Raw genomic sequence first — 21033 nt, forward strand, 5'->3', positions numbered from 1 at the left:
GCCACATACCTTTGATCTTTTATGTTATACATTGAGATTTGTAATACAAGTCATTTAACCATAAAACTACAAACTAATCCACAGGTAGCTACAGTATGGTGACCCCAAACCAGAAATACAGTCATTGATTCTTGAAGACAAGCATGTATTCACAAAAACAATTATGTTGCAACAAAGGATATTACCTCACAGGAAGGGATCTTGACTCATTTTACAGACAGGATTTCACAACTGCCTGAATAAGTGTGGTGTGTTATGACACATTACCCTTGCTTGGCATGTTTGCTTGGAATTGCGTCACATTCTAACAGCAGCCAATATTATTATCAATATAATATCAGTTAGGACTGAACTGGGCTGATTTGAATGCTTTGCCAACATGAGTCAGCCGCTGATAGTGGGTAAGAATTTCTTCCATGATGTGCTTCCCTATTCATAATTCAGGGAAACAAAATCATTATGGAAGAAAACTCCCCGCTGACTTACTTATATCCTTTGACTGGATTAAAATCATGTCTACTTGATTCTTCTTGAAAATCAGGTTTGTGCAGCTAGTACAGTCTGTGACTACAGATCCAATCATATCCCAAAAAATGCCAAAGTGGGTGCAGGCTTTTGTTTTAGCCTAACACTCACTTGATTCAACTTATTAACAAATCTTGGTCTTCAATCAAGACCTTGATGAGTAGAATCAAATGCCTAAACACTGGGCTAAAAATCCTGAACCCACACCAGGGCCACGTTCAGCCCCAACAAAACATAGCAAAACGTTTATTTAAACGGTGGCACGTTGAACAGCTTTACAGACAGTGGCCGTGATGGAGGTCGGTACGTTTTGCTCCTATGGCATCTGAGAAAGCATTCTCTGTTTCTTCTGAATAATTATCCTTCTGAACCCAATGGAAAGATTATTCAGGAAGTGATCCATCCATATCTGCTGCATACCTGACAACAGCATGATGGCTCATTTGATACTTTGGACCCGTTATGACAAATGTTTTCTATGCTGCATCAGCGTTATTTACAGCTGAATCTAGTTTCACCCAAAATTCCCACCGAGATCCATTCAAATGCAAAGAGTTTTAGTACCGCTTGTAGGACAACCTGAAAATATGATATCCAGATTCTGATGATGTTGATAGGTCACGAACATCAGGAAGTGATGGCACGCAAAGGATATGCAACCAAGTGTAAAACAATGACAATGTTATCTATGATTATGTTAATTTGTCTCATTATTTTTCAGCCCCTAAAATTGGGGGGACTATGTATAAAAAGCGCTGTAATTCCTACACCGTTCACTTGATTTAGATGTAAATACCCTCAAATTAAAGTCTGCACTTTGATTATTATTTGCACCCATTATCCTGTGGAAGACAGATAAAATAACAATCATTTTGTCAATGTCCAAATATTTATGGACCTGACTATATGAAAATACATAATCTGTTGCACACTCACAATGAACAGAATTACGTGGTCTGTTGGGTTCGACTAATAAAGTGTTTCTCACAATCCAAAAAGGCAAGTCATCTGGAGACACACTCAGATTAAATTGTGTGCTTGCTAGGGCCACTGGGGTTATTTTTTCGCATGTAAAGTCTTGATATCCTGTGGTATACTCACAACATCAACAATTTAATGGGATATGGAGTGTTCATTCACAATGCAAACCAAAGACAATTTACGCAACGGCTAGTGGATGCAACCTCGACCAGGAAATAAAGACGTGCGAAAAAGGAGTAGTTCATCTAACAGATCGCCTAACCTCTGTTATGCGTTCATAAACACTGACATCTAGTGGACTTTTGTGTAGGCGTTATATGAATCCAGGTTCTCCGCAATATATTCCACTATCCAGGTTTTTCCCTTCTCTTGTACCTTTCGTGTTTATAAACAGAGGACGAGGACTGGCTGTAAAAATCACTGACGTCAGTATTAGGAGTTCTTTAAACACGTTAGTGACGGCGTTAAATAGTACAGAATTATAATTTATAGCCAAAACCCACAAAGAAAAGGACCTGATAACTCCTGTTTAATATATTCTACACTGAACGAACATTTTGGCATTACACCCATGCCACATGTAACGCACGTGTCGTCCGGTTCCAGGAAATAGAGTTTGTTAACTATTTATGGCCCATATTGTAGCCTATATATTGCATTCTTATATAATAATAGCAAATGTAAACAGAAGCCTGAAGTAACACAATTTACCATCGCCTATTATAAGTCATTTTATAATGTTTTTTTGTATTATTTGACTATGCCTTATAAGTATAAGTCGCAAAGTCACGCACACACCGTTCAGCTAATACAGTTAGAGGTATGGAAATAGAATGCAACTAAGAATTACTAATGCAATTCCATTCGAAATAACATGAACTGCTTGGTCAGTTAGATACGCTGGCGACAATATAGCTTTCTTCGAATTAAAAAACTAGATGTTTTCCATTGCCAAGTCCAAGGGTTCCACTGCGGGTATTTGCGTTTACTCGATCCGTGTTGTGTCTGTCCACCACCAGCAGAAACTGAGTTTACTCCTGGTAGTAGCACTGTTGTTCCCGGTGTATTTTCCCAGAAGAAATGGCTGATTTTGCAGACGATACTGGAGCTCGAGCATTGCTGGCTCTAAAATCTGCACCGTGTAGCCCGGTCAGAGTGGCAGCTGCACCCCTGTACACTCTGTCCTCGAATTCGGCATCCATGGCGTTCTCAGCGCCCCAGGCCCTTGCGCGGTTGGAAGGCAGGGATTTCGAGTTTGTCATGCGCCAGAGGACCGTGACCGTGGGTCGGAATTCATCGCACGGGTCTGTAGATGTCAACATGGGCCATTCGAGCTTCATATCTCGGCGACATTTCCAGATAATTTTTGAAGAGCCATTTTTTTACCTACGTTGCTTAGGGAAGAATGGCGTATTCGTTGACGGCATATTCCAGAGGAGAGGCGCTCCCCTGTTTCAACTACCAAGAGAGTAAGTGTGTAACTGCGGCTTATTGGCGAAGTGCATTCTCACTTCTCTCAATGCACGGATTGGTCGCCCTGCATTAAAAAGTTTGCAACGCTGCTGTATGGTGGTGGTAATTGACGTTAGTTGGCTAAGCCAGTTTTTTCCTGCGTGCACTTACAGTCTAGGAATCACATTATTAAATTGGATATCTACAATTGTTGGCAAACTTTATACACATCTGCTGTTCTTGACTCAAGGCAACCTTCTGGGAATGCAATAGCAACAGTTGTTCGGTAGTGTTAACTACACACAACCAGCGCTGTAAATATTAACCCTTCGAGTAAACAGTGAACCGCACGACTTGGGAGCTAGATATTTATCAGCACTGTGTCTTGATTTTGCCTCATGAGTGCTGCACGGTGTTTTGCAAAGTGTGTGGCATGTTTTTGGCACCGGTTTGGTTCCCAAGATTAGGTCCCCCAACCGCGTGTTGTGGTTACACAGCTATCTTAAATTAACGTTACATCGCAATGCTGGCCATACGCATGATGGTATGACTTGACTGTTCTACAGCCTATTCCATTAATTTATTGCTTAATAAAAGAATGGAGTTTTTAATGTTATTTAACTGCATTTCAACTTAACTGCCACAATTAATCAACTAATTAATTAACTATTGTTGCAAACATTGGATATAAGGGGTTTCTAACAAACGAAATTCAATATTGTAAAATTTCAGTCACAGTTTATCGGTGTTACTTTGTTCTTTTAGATTGTAAGTTACATTAGCTGATACAATAAATTGGCTGTATGGTAAAGGGGTGGGGCGGAGGTGTGTCTTCTGAACGTAAACACCTGACGTCACTCCTGAGAAACCAGTAGTATTTTCAAGACTCCTGGATTTGCAGGTTTAAAATTGGTATCACAATATCAAATTGTGTGATATCAAATATCACTGATATTTGTGCTTGACTTGGTAACCGCTTGGTTGATATTTACTAGGCTGCCTATTTCATTATTTATCGATCTGCCCATTTATTTGCTAGCCACGTTCTAGCAAAATGGAGCTTTATTTGCCTAGTAAAAGAAAAGGCATTCAGAAACACAGATCTTACTGTTGATAATTGCCCATACCGATATTTACCGTCCTGATTAATTTCTATAAGTTTTACAATACTGGGCATGGGTGAACCTACCTATAGACGTATAAACGTGCTGCTTTTCTCATGAGTTTGAATTTGACGCAATTTCGATTTCTTCAATATGATAAGCAGAAGGCCAAACAGTCCAACCGAGGCTGAACATTCTCAAAGCAAAATAATTGCTGTTGTGAAATCAAACTGACTGGTTTATTCAAAACATTCAGTGATCACCTGACCTGTACTGTATATTTATTCAAGTTAGGTAAACTGCAAACTTTCACATTGTTTCTTGAGTGTATATGATAAAGTACATATTTGAAATGAATTGGAATTGACAGGAAAGCAAGGCTTGTTTTTTTTTTTATCAACAACCTTTTTACTTTTTATAATTACAAGTTTTGCATCATTCTTCTTATGATTAACCTTTCTAACTAAGTCATTCAACAACAATAATAATCACCATTTACAAACTGTGCATTATCCTTGGTGACATTAATTAATCAGTGGACAGCTTGATTGTGCATTTTACAAGGTGCTCAGTCTTTCGATTCCAGACACTGAATCTCTATTAGACCATATGGAAAACCTCCAGCTTTTCTGCCATGGGCTTCCTGAAATTTGATTGTTGCAAGCATTTTTTTATTTTATTATTTATTTATTTATTTTTGGGGTGGTTGATCACTTAATGCTACCTACCTGCCACAAACACAGGCTTACAGTATGCATTGCATACTGTCTTGAAGCCATTGCTATGTCTTTCTTTGATAGCTGTCAATTCCCAGGGATATGGGAAAATTAAGAAAGCAGTGTGTTGTCCAGTAGTGGCAAAAGAATACTGTAATTTTGGTTATTCGCCTTTTATTTTCTATTATTGATGATCAAGCAGAATGTTTGGGGAAAATACTGTGTACAACTTCACCAGTAAATTATTTGAAATTTAACTGGTGGAGAGCAGTTATCTATGATTTGCATTCTAATTTGCTCTCCGTGGCTTTTTTGTGTAAAAGAGTAGGTAAGCAGGCAATAAGGCAAGTGGCCTGCTATATATACCCACTGCATATTCAGTTGCTGGAAGCTAAATACAACTGTGCTATCTCGTTAAGCACTACAAATAAACAGAAACATAATTATTACTGATTTGAATTTCTTGCAAACTATAAGGATACTTTGTAAGTGGTTTCTTTCTGAACATTTGCCAATGCTAATGTATCTAAGCATTCTAAAGGTAAGCGCCTAACTGTGTCTCAAAATGGACTTACTGAAACTACTGTAACACAATAATATTTGAACAATTTCCTCTTATATACTGCTTATCTTTGAATGTGGGTTGGTGATAAGCTGGTTGGCTGCACTGATGAAGCACAAAGGGTTTCACATTGCCTAAAGTCACAATCGCTTAAGGGACGAAAACGACCACAAATGATAGTAGTGATACTGATGATCAGGCAAACGTGATCGTGTAAATCATGTCATTTGAGGGTGGAAATAATCTCACACATGAAGAAGAGTAACAGTAACCCTCAATGTAATGTGATTTAAAGTGACAGTCATATCCTATCCAGGTGTGAGTAGTAATAATAATAATAATAATAATAAAAATAATAATAATAATGCATTCAAAATGATAAACAAACCGGTTTGCTGCAACTTGGGGCAGTGGTTACGGTAGTACAGGGTTCACTCTGTGCAGGCTTAAGTACATACCATTTCTGTAAATGTCTTGGTCTTGTGCCAGGTTTGCCCTTCAAAACATTCTGGACTCTGCGAGAGCGGTTTTCTGATACAAAGATTGTGTAAACATTTCCTCTTGCAGCTGCGTTCATTCATGTCTGCCTGGCTATTCTGCAAGCACAGCTTCCAGCGCACTCAGCAGGGAGTTTCGTGTCAGCATAGCATTGCTAGCCAGTCTCAAGTCAGTTTTTATAATCCTTTGACCCTCAAGAGTGTATATTCAGGAATATTGGAGATTGGAGAACTGTCGTCATCTGAAATGCACTCGTTTAACATGCAGAGGTACACGTTCTCACCCCTCCTCCCTCCGTCCCTGCCTCTCCTCCAGGTGTACCTTCCGGTTCCCCAGCACAGTTATCAAGATCCACTTCACCGTACTCCACCACAAGGAAGCGCCGAAGGCTGAGGCCGCTCTGTCTCCAGCGAGGCCTCTCTATCCATCCGCCTCCCCGCTGAAGATCCACATTCCCGATAACGACTTCCGGAGCCTGATGAGCCCGCTGCCCTCTCCGACCGGAACCATCAGGTAGGAGCCGGACGGCACCGTCAGCTGCCAGCGTTGGAGCTGGTCTCACCAGAGACGGCATGTGACACAGATGTCTGACTTCTCCCATGGTCAGACTCTAGCCCTGAGGCTTGCAGGTTCATATCCTGGGCGAGACACTTGCTGTTGAAGTTTAATGAATCAGACCAATGGGCAGAGCTACAATGAGCTGATTCCACCAATCAACAGCACGAGACAATGATTGGTTCAAACCAGTGAGTCAACGATAGTTTGTTGAAACTTGAAACTTCTCATCAACCACAACAGTGTGGATGAAGTGTGTTTATTGTTACATGCAGACTTGATGAATGAGGACACACTGTAAATTTCTCTTCAAAATTGCACTGGCTAGAGTAACAGCAGGCTTTGAACCAAACATTTATATTGTGTGTGGGATTGTTGTGGTTTGGTGAGGCATCATTGCTCCAACCATAGAAGCAAGAAGTGTCAGTCAAATATGAAGCATTGTTTTTGAAGTGCCACAAGTCACACCCCCACAAAACCCTATTGAAGGGGAACATCTACCCAAAATGATTTGATGGTAAACCATCTTTCCATTGATAATGCTGTCCATGTCACAGCATGTACAACATAGCTTGCTTCTAGATCTCCATCTCCTGTCCTGGAAAAATCTAACCAGGTGATATAACACTCAACACAGGGGCAGCCACCCCAGATCTCAGTGCAAATCAGAGTCAAAGAGGCGTGTTTCATGATGTGAAAAGATATCCAGACAACCAACATCCAGACAATTGGATGGTTAAAGAAGTTTAAACATCCAATAGCAGGAGGGTCAATAAAATTAGAATTAGCATGAAGTTTACTTTGTGAAAGGGTTTTTGTGTTAGATTGTTTGATCACATTTTCTGATGAGATTCAGCATTGTGGTTCCTAGGTTCCTTGTCATCACCTCTCATTTGTGTGAAACTAAAGTGCTTGGTGTGCAGAAGTGTTGATCAGCTGCAGTGGTTTTTGGTCTGCATTGTGCAAACAGCTCTAAGTTACAGTATCTCCTTGGTGTCAGAAATTACAAAACGGGGCCCAAGAGCGGCTGCCTCTCTTCAGGGAAACTGCAAAGCACGCCAGCCTGTCACTTCCTTTAGCAGCCTCCCTCCCTTCCGTTGCATTCGGTTTTTTGCTAGCATGCCAAAATTCAGCGCTGAGCAATACTGGAGAAGCGGCCTCTGCTGATTGCAGCTCTGGGTAAAAGAACCTGAAGCTTGTTTTACTACATTACAACGTCACGTTACTCTACACGGTTTGGTCATACTATGTAAACAGTGACCTGTTTGGAAAAGGGGCGGCCACTTATTGAAATAACAAAATATTTCCGATTGCCCTACAAGGTCGTGGCATTTAAGTGTATACAGTTTCATTGTTGACCATGCTCAACATAATCACGTTGTTACTGGTTAATACATTTGCGTAATAACCCTCATTAATCACTTACAATATTGTGCAGTATGCCAAAGAAAGAAAGGTCATGCACAGTGCAAGACTGGTTATTGTCTTACAAAAAACAGTCAATCAGTCAGTTGAAGCCAGGACATTTTATTTTAGTGGTAGGCCTGGTATCAGTGACATGAAAAGGCTGCTGCAGCCTGTCATATATCTGTATTTCATGTCTCAGAAGTGCCCATTTATCATGTAATATTAAGTTGTAGGTTTATTCATGTCTGTGGTGCTACCTTACTTCATCGCCCTTAAATGTAAATATTATTTTTCTTCCAGTCTAAAATAAATACCGGTTTTGTCATGTGTTCCACGCACTTTGTTTGCTCTGCTTCTGCTTTCTCTTTACATAAACGATGCACCCGGTGGCAGTTCTGTTCTCTCTGCGTCGCGCGTTGTCCTGAACGTGAGCGTACGTGTGTGCGTGAGCCATATATGGCGCGCGCTGAGCTTGACGCGCGCTATTGGCGGAGAGGACGTTGCTGTGGTTCAGTGTTTTTCAGCTGCAGCTGGTTTCCTATTTTTGCGACCTCCTGCCTCTCCCCTCCTTCTTTCCTCATTCTCTGCTTTGGGCGGAATCCAGAGAGTAGCTCTCTGGGGTGTTTTGCCTTTCTCCTTTCACTCAAGCAAGCAAGGTTGTTGATACTCAGAGACAAATTTCTCCACTGTTTTTGCTTGTTTGCTTTTGTTCTCAGAATCCGGCTTTCTTGTAAATCAGGGCAGGGTTCTGTATCCATCGGGAAAGTGAGCAAGAAATAACGTTACCGTAATGCATAAAATTCCAGATACCTCAAACTGCACAGGCAGGCTATAAGTCACTAACGTTTCTTCTCCTTCGGCAAACAGAATGAATGCTATTTATTAATGTTGATGTTATTATACATGAATAAAAATGTCATAAGTATCAAGTAGTCTATATAGGAAAATAGAATAGATAAGATTTTCATGTTAAAACATTGTTACAAGACCATTGTAAATCCCTTCCTATCATTGAAAAAGGCTCACTGACATGTTGACTCACCCTCTGCCCGGTTTCAAAATATACAGTTGACGCACCGACACTCCCAAACATTGTACAGCTGTACAATAATTAAAGCTTAGTGGTTGAAAATCGGTTCTAATGGCCTCAGCCAATGGCGCGAAGGGCATACACCTTGCAGCAGCAACATTAACAATGGCGGAGTCGAGCAAGCGATCCTTAGATTCTACATCTCCTGTGGTTAAAAAGAAAATTAGACCGATGTGTCGTGTGTGTAGCGACAAATCTCGGAGCAAGACCAGGGTGAACATTGGTGAGACTTTTTCGAGATGGAGAACCCTGCGCGACCAAAAGGGATTTCGGACAGATGCCGATCTGGCTGGATTTCTTCTGGACATGTAAGCTACATCCCTGTCGACAAGCTAGCTAATTTGCTTATGTTTCAGTGATCGCTTGTCTGGCGGGCAATCGCTGCTTTGTTCGTATTACCTCGGCAAGCAAACTATATCAAATTTTCTTGTTGCTACCGAAAGCGAACTGGTATTGCTTTATAACTAAAGTAGTCTTCGCTTGGATAATTAGGAAAGCAAAAAACCACTGTTGTGGTTTGAGGGTGTTTGTTGCTGCAATTCCTGTATTGACCGTTAGGAGTCCGAAATTACCTATCGTACCTTTACGGTATCGATATCACAGAAAGAGCTGCCGTGAGAGAAATCCACCTTCATACACTTCGTTTTTTAGAGGATTCTAAAACCATGGATCCAGCCCGGTTTTTTAGAGAATTAGATTGGCCTGATGCGTTTACATAACAGTAGGCTGGCCGCGCATAGCTACCTGCTACACATCACTGTGTAATGCCACAAATAAGAAAATAAAATTGGTTAGAGCTCTCTCTAAAAACTTCAGAGCATAGTTCAGAAGGTGGCGAGTTTGGGAGCGGGGGTGTTGTTGAAGACTGATGCGGAGCTCGCATTGTTTCTGCTGGGCAGGTAACTAACTTAATTCACAGTGAATAAACTATAATAATTGAGTGAAACTCAAAATGCCAACGTGAAAAATAATGTACTTTATTTATGTTTCAATGGAACCAACCAAAATCAAACATCAAACAAATTTGATTTAACCAAAATAAATAAATAAATAAAAAGAATAATTCAAAATAACATTAGATACAAATGAACTTGGGCCTGGTTCAGTTTCCTGTTCCATTGTGCACATGTTTATATGACCAGACTCTTTCATTTTCATTTTCGAGTTCAAATTTCCCCGAGAGAGACAGTAAAAGATCTAGTAGTAGAACTATTGACCCAGTTTTTTTTTTCTCTGAAAGAACATCTTTGACTTCTTAGAAGTAGGATGTGGTAAAAAGTCAAAGCACTTTAAAGCCCTGTATATAAGCCAGTGGTTTGCATGACCCTTATTGTTTATTTGAAGGCCGGTCATGGCAGTATTTTGCTTCTACTAAGTTCAGTTACCTTTTAAATGTGCACTGTCAATAGGCTGGGGGAAAAACTGACTGTTTTAAAAAAAATTCCTCCTCTTTGTAGGGGGATTAGTGAAATGGGCCAATTGGACAGTGTTGGACAACCATATATTGGAATGGATACTTGAGTTTTTATATGACTACAGCAGCAGTTAGTTGTTTAGCACTTTGAAAAGGATGTGACTACAGTATATTTATGTGGTCAAGATGTAGCCCATACACTACATGTATCCATATGCCCCCGCGTAACCATTTTTGAAATTTGTTTTCAGGGAATATGTAACGGGTAAATTGGGGTGAAGTAGTGGTCTCCAGGGACAGTAGTTCTCCAGCCACACAACTTTCCACAAAGTCCACACCGCTGACCACTGTGCCTGTGTAGTTCAAGATAATTGTCTTTTTAAGATACATTACTTAATTTAACCTTGGTGTGGTATATTCAATATCGTCGTTCTTTTCTTGGATCAGTATTTTAGTACTAATGCAGTATTAAGAATTAACTGCATATGTTCTGTTTACTGGCATTAGGTAGTTTCATTCCAGACTGAAAAAAAAACCTGTTTACACCATCTTGGCTCAACCAATGCTGAACTCTGAGCATGTATTTTGAGTTCACTAGCCCTGCCTATGCTTCCTGTGTTCCCTCACACTGTACTTAAACCACTGCATCCTCCATCTAGCAGCAGCTATGGCACTTAACAGCCCAAGGTACTTTCCTTCCCTCAGTGAAGCCTGGAGCTTTTAGAACTGGAAAACTAATAGCGACAGATGACCAAAGCTAGCTCAGTAACATAGATTCAGATTTTTATAAAAATGCATTAAACTAATTAACTGCCTGTGAAGAAGAAAGTACAGATAATCTGTGGTTGGCTGAGGTGAACCCGCTGGCCCAAATGCTGTTTGCAGTCTTGAAGGCAGCAACTGCCTTCCAGGTGTCACTGAGAGAAGGAAATTACCACGGGCCACTGGGAAGGAAAGTAAGGTTATTGGGTTCACCAAGCCACCTTGTAGCCCATTTTCATACATTGGCACGCATGCAGTGTCGTGCAGACCATTGACTCATCTGTCTAGTTTGAAATGTCCCTTAGCTTTGTTTGTTATTGTTAAGGAATCGTAATGGAGGAGGTGTAGTTTTCTAATGACTTGCAACTGGGTGATGCATCACAGAAAATGGAAAGAGGCCTGGCAATCCTGGACAATATTGGCAACCCTGGTCCTGGAGAGTCGCAGGGAGTGCTGGCTTTTGTTGTTACTCAGCATTTAATTGATCAGCGAAAGCAGTTGATTGCACATTTAACTCACATCACCTTGTTTCTTTTGTCTGAACCGTTTGCCTGTTTCAAGATGAAAACAAAAACCAGCCCCTGAGAGCAGGGTTGCCGACCCCGGGGATAGGCTGGTGTCTCACTCCTGCAGTACACTGACATTTAGATGTGAAATAAAGAGAGGATGCTGAGTGGCTCAGGCTGTTAAAGCACTGATGGAAAGGGGCTGCTAGGCAGCTGTTAACAATTTCCGTCCCAAGGGCACCGTATGCAGTGCCGTCTCGTGAGCTCAAAATTGGTGGGGCCCAAAACTTTCCTTTAAATTCTTTTTTTCATTCATTTTTCTTGCTTAATAAGTATGCCAATTACAGATTGGATGGAGTCACTTCATATTCGGCTTGGGACTGAAAGGGCTAACACACTGCTCCTGTGTTTACAGTAGATGGGCCCAGTATTGAATCCAGGCAGTGCCATAGCATGTCATTACATGGTAAATGGTCAATGGTTGGCATTTATATAGCTAGCACCTTTATCTAAAGCTCTGTACAATTGATGCTTCTTATTCACCCACTCATACATGCACTCACACACCAACGGTGATTGGCTGCCATGCAAGGCACTGATCTTGGTTAGCTGTCTTGCTCAGGGACACTTTGACACACCCAGGGTGGGAATCAAACCAGCAACCCTCCGACATGGGCAAAGCATAAATGTTGCAAGTGTCAAACAGGGAAACCAGGTCAACAGAGTGTTCTGTCTGTTGAGCTGTACACGAGGTGGAAGTGTTTTCCACAATTCTTTATTTACACAGTTAGATTTTCTTTTTGTTACAGTTCAAATGCAGTGAAGCCAAAGAATAGACTGTTACTTAAAGCATGACAAAGGTTTTTGGGACCCTTTCAGTCCCAAGCCCTATATGAAGAGGCTCCATCCAAAATAGTGGATTTGATTGGTTGAAAAGGTTGCACACTTGTTGATCAATTGAATGTAATTGATGTAAGAAAACAGGTTGAGATCAATGATTAGTTTAAAGTTTTGTGCCAGGCCAATTTTGAGCTCACAAGAAGCCACTGGCCATATGGTACTCTTGGGATTTTACGGTAGTGATGCTTGAGTGCCCTTTGGCACTCTTGGAACTGAAAGGATTGAGGCAAAAGCTGTTTATGAATGACGCACACTGCTGTTATTAAGGGGCTAGCTGTGCTTAATGAACTGAATTGCTGTTACTAAGCGTCAAGTGAAGTGTTAAAGTGAGCTCCTTGTGAGCAAAGTCAAATGAACCGTTTTTACAGTGTGAGGTTCTCAAAAGTCAAATGAACTGTTCTAACAGTGTGAGCTCCTTGTGAGTCAAATGAACCGTTCTTACAGTGTGAGCTCCTCAAGAGTCAAATGAAGCAGTCTAACAGTGTGAGCTCCTCAAGAGTCAAATGAAGCATTCTAACAGTGTGAGCTCCTCAAGAATCAAATGAACCGTTCTTACAGCGCGAGCTCCTCAAGAATCAAATGAACCGTTCTTACAATGTGAGCTTCTCGAGAGTCAAACAAACCGTTCTGATGGTGTGAGCTTCTCCAGAGTCAAATGAGGTTCTCGTGGGTGACTCGGGCCATTGTAAAGAGCAGCTCCTCTCCTATTTCCAGCGTTCCTAACTCCTGCCCAGCGAGTCCACGTGGAGCAGGGTCCTCGGGGTACAGATTTGGAAACAGCATCACCTCTGACCTGCAGCTGGCAGCGGAGTTTGCCGCCAAGGCGGTGTCGGAGCAGCGGGCAGACACTTCTGGAGATGACAGCCCCAAGGTGGACCACGTGCTCCGTCACACAGCTGGCTTTGACTGGTGTTGTCATTCATTGACTGATTACAGCCAATGAACACTGTCTCTCTGCATAACAACACTTATTTGGTTAAAATTGGGCCATTATGAAAGCATGTGATAGTTCGTTCCACCAGTACGGTTGCTAATGGACCGTGCTGCTTGACACTGTGGACACATTTTTACTTTTTGCAGTGATAATTATTATGGAAAAACACAGAAAAGCGTGGAGGCGGGATATTAAAATGATTTTTTTTTTAAATGCCAGAAACTTTGTACATGATTTAATTGGAAATTGTAAGCAGTCCCATTCTGAAAATGGGTAGATTTAACTGCCGTATTCTGTAGAAGTGTGGACAAAATAGGTTGCAAGGATGGTTCGCAAATACAAATGGAAATGGAGGTAATATACCCGTTAGACCAGTTAGCAAATGTAAATGTTGTACTTGTTGGAAATGATAAACACAAGTCCTTGAAGGTCAATTGGGTAGTTGCCGCACCAAATTAGCATGGTAACCTGCTATTCAGTTATTAAATCAGTCAAGAGAGGAAATTATGAATTTAAATGACAACAATATAATTTTTATAATTACTACACAAAATAAACAAAACCTTACCTTTATATGGTTGTTCCTTACCTTTATATGGCTTGTTTATTTGTGTTGTATGTCGTTTAACAGTGTTTGCTCTTTCTACAAAATATTGTCCGCTTGTCTTCTCCAGGACGAATCCAAGCCTCCGTACTCCTATGCCCAGCTCATAGTCCAGGCCATCTCCTCCGCCCTGGACAGGCAGCTGACACTGAGTGGCATCTACGCCCACATCACCAAAAACTACCCTTACTACCGAACGGCAGACAAAGGCTGGCAGGTGAGCGCCCCCTCTGGCAGCTCACGTCACTACATCACCGCCCTACAGGCATTTAGTCTGTCAAATGACAAATGCAAATGACAGGCCGTGTTTCCTCCCAAGTGCCCCCACGGTCTGTGAAAAAACACCCCTCACTTTACACGACTGAGAAATATTGCACCAAAAAAACAATCAGAAAAAAACTTTACGGAACTGAAAAATATTGGTCAAGAACAGATGGTAATCGATATGTGTGAGCAATGCAGCCCTAAAGAGTAATTGCACTCACTGTGTCAGCCTGGCTCTGCCTTCTACACAAAAAAAATTTGTTCTGGGGTGGGTAGAGAATAAGTATTATCTGACCAATCAGGTGCCTGCAGTGTTCTGTGTAGTATAGATCCGTAACAGCAGATCCATTGCCGACTGTGGTGTCAATTTGTAGGCGTAAATTTTCTGACTGGATATCTTATATCTGACATCTATGGGATTTAGACATACCCTAAAAAGGGTATGCTTTCATCAAGATCAGGGTGGGGCCAGATTTGACTGCATAAAGCATTTTTCGAACTTTAGGGCAGCAGGAAATGCTTTTCTACCAGTGTAATACGAAAACATTTACAGCTAAATTGTGCAATTACCCTTTAAGGGCACAAATATTGCAAATGTGTTTGTGACTGGAGTATTTGATGGGTGTATTCCAAGGATATTGGTGACCTTTTGAGGCACTACTATATCTGAGAAATATGCCACTCCTCCAGTCAGTTCCAGCTCTCCTGTAGTACTCTATGGCACAGGGGGTGTAAGACGGTCACTGGCTCACAGGCTAGGCTATTGGAGCTGCGGCTTTTGTTAGCTTTTTACTAGGTCTTAAGTTAAATTCATTTTCAAGGTTCAAGGTATGAAAGTGTAAATAGCAAAAGTACTGAGACTATTAACTGTTGGTAACATGCTGTCAATGGCACTATTGACAGCATGGTATTGGCTATCCTTCATGGGAAATGTTTAGCCGTTTTTGACCGTGCGCATTCTGCGGCACTTGTGTCTCGAACTGTCTCTTGCATACCCAACCTCAGAACTCCATCCGGCACAACCTGTCCCTGAACCGTTACTTCATCAAAGTGCCCCGGTCTCAGGAGGAACCGGGCAAGGGATCCTTCTGGAGGGTGGACCCCTCGTCGGAAGCCAAGCTGGTGGAGCAGGCCTTCCGGAAACGCCGGCAGAGAGGCGGGTCCTGCTTCCGCACCCCCTTCGGCCCCCTCTCCTCCAGGTGAGCGCCCCCCGATGTCAGGAAAAGCTTTCACCCAAAGGCCAGTTTACAGTCCAGTGACAAAGCCTCACTGCAACCGACAACATGCAATGAGTGGCTTATACTCTGGGCAGTGTGTGTCACTGACTGTGTGTGTATGAGTGCTTTACCAGTGTTTACGTGTGTGCATCTGTGTGTGTGTGTGTGTGTTTGTATGGATGTTTGTTTATGTGCATGTATTTGTGTCTACGTGTGGATGTCTGTGTGTCTGTATATGTGTGGGTGTGTGTGTCTGTATGTATGTATGTATGTATGTGTGTGTTGGTATGGATGTTTGTGTTTGTGTGTGTGTCTACGTGTGGATGTCTGTGTGTCTGTATGGGTGGATGTCTCTTTGTGTGTACGTGTGTGTGAATCCTAACTCTTGTATCTTTGTGGGGACCAGGAGCGCCCCTGCATCGCCCACCCACTTGAGCGGCTTGCAGACCCCAGACTGCCTGTCCCGAGAGGGCTCCCCCATCTCACACGAGCAGGACCTGGGCTCCAAGCTGGCGTCCGTGCCCGAGTACCGCTACACGCAGAGCGCGCCAGGTGAGCCGCGTACCGCTACGCGCGGCGTGCGCCGAGCTAGCGTGCCCACCGCGGCCTCTTCGCTCCTCCTCTCTCTTCGCGTCTCACCCTGTCTGCCCTGCCCGCAGGCTCCCCGGTCAGCGGCCAGCCGGTCATCATGACCATGCCACCGCAGCCCGCCGGGGGAGGGCCCAAGCCGCTGGCCTACCTGCCGGCCTCCCTCCTCGCCCCTCAGCAGCCCCCGGGCCACGCCCTCCACGTGGTGCAGCAGGCGCCCACCGTCACCATGGTGAGAGTGATGACTACCTGCGCCAGCTCCCCCAACGGGTACATCCTGGCCAACGCCAACCTGCCGGGGAACCAGCAGGGGGCAGGAGAGAACTCCGGTGGGCGAAGAGGTACGGTGTCTCGGTCAATCATTTTTGTTGGCCACATACAACCTTTTCAAACTGTTCACTAATGTTAGCTGACTTTGTGGCGAGCAGAAAGAAAAGTTTGAATATGTTGGCAAACGTTAGCTAAAGTAGAGAAATCAGAGAACATGAGTAGAGTTAAAATTTATAGATAGAACAGCCTGACAGAAAATCACAAAAGTGCTCTCGGTCCCGACTACAGTCTGTTGTGGGCCCCACGGTGGTGGACTGAGACAGATTCTCCTTCATGTTGATGTTGCAGGCACCGGGGAGGAGAAGACGGTGGTGAGCTTTGCGTCTCTCCCCACGGCGAGCCGCGTGATCCAGGCGGTGGGCAGCCCGGTGGGCGGGGTCGGTGGCGGGCAGCAGGCCTTCACCGTCCTGCAGCAGACGCCTGTCTCCGTGGGCCAGCACCAGCTCCCCGTCCGGCCCGTCACCCAGAACGGCAAGCACGCCCTCCCTGTCACCAGCATCTCCGCCGGCACCTACGGTACGCCAGTAAACGCACTGCGTACATTCTGTTTGAGATTATGAGTACATGTAGGTGTCTACATTGGGATTATGAATACAAATACATGTGCATGTAGGGATTATGTGTACACATACATGTGTATGCAGGGATTTTGTGTACACATACATGTGTATGTAGGGATTATGTGTACACATGCATGTGCAGATTGGGATTATGTTACCATTTGTTTTTCTCTCTCTCTGATTTAGCGATCACCAACCCGCTTCAGATGCTGGCAGCCCAGGCCTCCAGCTCTCCCCCAGTCCTGGTGAACAGGCCGGCCAGTACAGAGGCTGTGGAGCCAGGCTCCACAGCAGGCGAGCCTGAGGCCAAGAGGCCTAAGGTGGAAGATGGTGAAGCCGCACCGGTCCCTCAGCCGGTTATTGTAGCCATGAACCAAGAAGCCAGTGAATAAAGTTGCAAGATGAAAAACAGGATTCAGTGGAGAGGGTTCTTACGTGTTCTTCAGTATATAAACCCAATGTGCCAAACAAATGAGGGCGGGGGTATCTTATTGTGTGCTTACACGGGATTCGAGAGAGCAATTCAGCTGTTCAAATAGAGACAACTTATTGTAACCTGGGGTATTTTTTTGTTATCTTGCGTTTGAGCCCTGGCTTTTCACTTTGTTTAAGGCATTGTCCATTAAGCCTTAACACAAGAGGTGTACTGCTGTCTGATTTGCGGGGGGAAAGGTTAGCCGGTAGCTGGAAACGCAAATGGTCCCTGACAACAGAGAGAAGAGAACCTACCCACTAAAGTCCTCAAAAATAAGAGCATTCATATTGTTGTTCAGCTGGTACCCTCAAAGTACTTCTTTATTAAATCGCAATAACCAGGTTAGGTTGGGACCAAAGCTGCTGCAGCCATCTATCTGACTTGAGGTAGTCTCTCTAATGAAATCGCTGTTGAGAGTCCTGTGCTTTGAGGGGGTGTCAGCTTCCTATACAAGTTCTTGTGAACAGAGATTTATTCATCTTTTTTCTATTTTGTTAGCTTCCAGTTGTGATACCTGCTATTTTTTAAAATAAAGGATGTTACAGATAAATGCAAGAAACTAGGGAAAAAAAAAAACACCGGAAAGTTTATTTTATTTTTATCTGGTGTCCACTTTAATATGTTTATACGAAATATTTTTCTATTATCATAGTACTTGCATAAAAAAAAAAGAAATACTCATCTCAAAATCGTCACCGTTTGTGACTTGTCTACCCTACCTGCGCAATATCAAATTCACTCAATGAATGTACTTTTATCTGTTTTACTAATGGTCTGTGGCCTCTGTGTTTGTCATTATTCTTCATTAAGTATTCTAGGTACAGGTGAAGGTAGTTTAATAATTACCGTAAGGGAAATTATTTGTGGTAAAAAAAATTTTTTTTAAAAACTAGGAAAAAATACTGACCACTAAAGGGCCGCCCTTTCTGTTTAGTTTAAGTGCAGTCGTCAGCCAGTTGCATGTGCTTCTTTAGGTTCACAGAAGGAAATGCTGTACAATAAGCAGTCTGCCCTCCCAAATAATGGACTGGCCTAGACCTTTTCATTTCAGTTTGCAGATTTACACTTGTACGGCCATTACTTTCTATGCTCTATTACTGTCAGCAGACATTACATTACATTGATATGTTAATGAAGATGCATTGACTTGACAAATGAAATTAGAATGAGAGAGAATTCGATTCTACTAACCCAAGGGGCTATTGCTATTTGGAATAGTGTGAATGTGGTTTCTTATGAAAATACATAGCCGCTAAATTTAATCTACAGACAAAAAAAACTATTCTTGAGCATTCTGTCAGAACATTCTTAGGTCTCTCCTTTGTATTCATTCTTTTTTTAAATATCATGTTTATTTTTCTGAAGTGCTGATCCAGGAAGGAAGCCACAAGAGTTGAGTGAGACTGTTTGAAAATCTGGGATTTCCAGGAAAGAAAAGCATTGGGCACAGTGATCCTAAATCAATGCCTCCAAAAAAAAAGAAAAAAAAAAGAACAAAAAAACTTTTTAATAGATCTTTTATATAAATAATATTAATTTTAATATCTTATTTTTGCCACATCCCCCATTTAGCCGGATTAAAATTATGAGCATCAGGGAACATCAGCGGAAACTGACAAACCGTGATGACGGTGTCGGATGGGCAAAGGTACATTTACAAAAGTCCTCAAAAGGTTTAAGGTTTAAGGTTTAAAAATATTGACATGTTTTAGAAAATGTGCTCTGGTACTTGCATGCATGAAGCAAGCATTCCGAAGAATGGCCTGTAAGACTAGATTTTTGTCCGCAGCTAGGTTAGACATAACTAACTTTGAGTGCTTTCTCTTCATAAGAGTAAACATAAACATACAGCCCAACTGAAGAAAAATGTTTCTGTAGATCATTTAAAGATGCCAAAAGTAATCTTGGGGCGTGACTTCATAGTTAATAAGTGTGTAAGTACTTGGACGTTAAAACTGCCACAAGATTGAGACAGCATCGTTGCTTCAAGAGAAATGTGCTGAAAGAACTTACACTTTCCACAATTAAATTGGAATTTTCATTTTGCATGAAACTACTTCACACCTACTTGTGTTATGACATTTGAAAATAATTCTCAAACCACAGTTTTCCAAACAGAAGAATTTTATGAAACTGGTGCACTGTAATTAGCTTCTTTCTTTTTTACATTTAAAATTTGCCGTTCAAAATTTCAGGTAAAAAAATGAATGGTTGGGCCAAGAAATACTTGTGTCTAATAAAGAATGTCTATGACCGAGGCAGTATTGTTTTACAGTTTAAGTCCCTGTATCTCTTGTAGTGTCATTGTCTATTTAAAAAGCAAATGTTATAGATGTCAGTGGATTAAATTGAAGGATTAGCTACCCTTTTGCATCATGAGGAAGGAGTAGTCTCCAACATCTTTCATTGAAACACTAATCTGTGAAGTTAAACAAAACAAATTTGTTTTAAATGAAACAAGCTATTTATGCCATTTGTAGTGGCTGTAACATATGTTGACTATAGTAAATATTACAGTAATACATTGGTAAAAGTAAATGAGATGCCCTAAAAGTAACTATTTTATTTCTTAAGCTTTGTTACTGTATGCTCATGCTTTGAATGGAAACCTCAAAGTAGTGACAACACATCCTTAAATTGTATAAAATCAGTTTTACAGATGGCTCTCCTGCTCATTTGTACAAAGGGATAATTCCGTTTTTTGCTATTTTTTCTAATTTCGTAAATGTTTTGTTTTTGTTTCTTGTTTTTTTCAGCCCAGACACATTTTGTGTGTAACTAATGATATTTTAAGTTGTTAAAAGAGTTTATGTTGACCTGCTTTACAATGGCTGATACAGGGGCATTCAGGGGTTTGTCGTCTATAGCAAGAACTTAGTCCAGAGCAGCTTGAACAGTGTAGCTACAAAGCAACATTACAATATTAAATATTCAAAAACCCTCTAAAATGCACTTGCCTTTTAATACTTCCCCTTTGTTTTCTTTGTCAAATACGTTTGATAAATGGTTTATTTGTTCATTGCCAACAGCAATGATTTTTAAATGGTAACAGTCTAATTTATTGACAGACATACAGTACGACTGCATCATGTCCTGAACTGGTACTGTATATAAAAAAATAAAAATCACTCTTCTGAATTAAATCGGGGATTTACATTTGGAGAACATTGTTTAATAAGTGTCAAAAAGGTCGGTCTGAAGTATTTGGCTCCTGTCCAACAAATGTCTCTCAACATTAAAATGTGAGATGGAGCCATTGGTGTAGCACAGTTTTGTCCTTGTTCATTAAAAATCACCTTCACACCTTTTAAGCAAAGTTTTTGATCTGCAGCTTCACTTCTTGCCTATTCTGTGTACTTGTTTTTGTTTTTATATACTGTATAGGAACACACACACACTTTATTAGATAAACCAGCTCATTAACGCAAACAGCCTGCTTGTCCAAACAATAAATCATGTGGCTGCAACTCAATATAGAGCATGCTGACACGGTGAAGAGGTTACATTTCTATTCTACATTAGAATGAATAAGATGTGTGATCTACGTGACTTTGGCAAGATTGTTGGTGCCAGATGTTTCATTTCAGAAA

The 21033-nt window shown here is 41.7% G+C and overlaps 1 protein-coding gene across 1 annotated transcript; it reads left to right on the plus strand.

The window, feature by feature from the left end:
- Positions 1 to 2483: 2483 nt before the first annotated feature.
- On the plus strand, positions 2484 to 20759 carry LOC133115029 (forkhead box protein K1-like). Its single transcript, XM_061224737.1, has 9 exons — positions 2484 to 2975; positions 6153 to 6350; positions 13186 to 13342; positions 14080 to 14226; positions 15279 to 15472; positions 15897 to 16042; positions 16150 to 16419; positions 16697 to 16924; positions 17155 to 20759. The coding sequence occupies exons 1-9, from the start codon at positions 2587 to 2589 to the stop codon at positions 17358 to 17360; spliced, it is 1935 nt and encodes a 644-aa protein (XP_061080721.1). The 5' UTR covers positions 2484 to 2586; the 3' UTR covers positions 17361 to 20759.
- Positions 20760 to 21033: the final 274 nt, after the last annotated feature.

This window comes from Conger conger, chromosome 16, assembly GCF_963514075.1.
Source record: "Conger conger chromosome 16, fConCon1.1, whole genome shotgun sequence".
In the NCBI taxonomy this organism is placed as follows: Eukaryota; Metazoa; Chordata; class Actinopteri; order Anguilliformes; family Congridae; genus Conger; species Conger conger.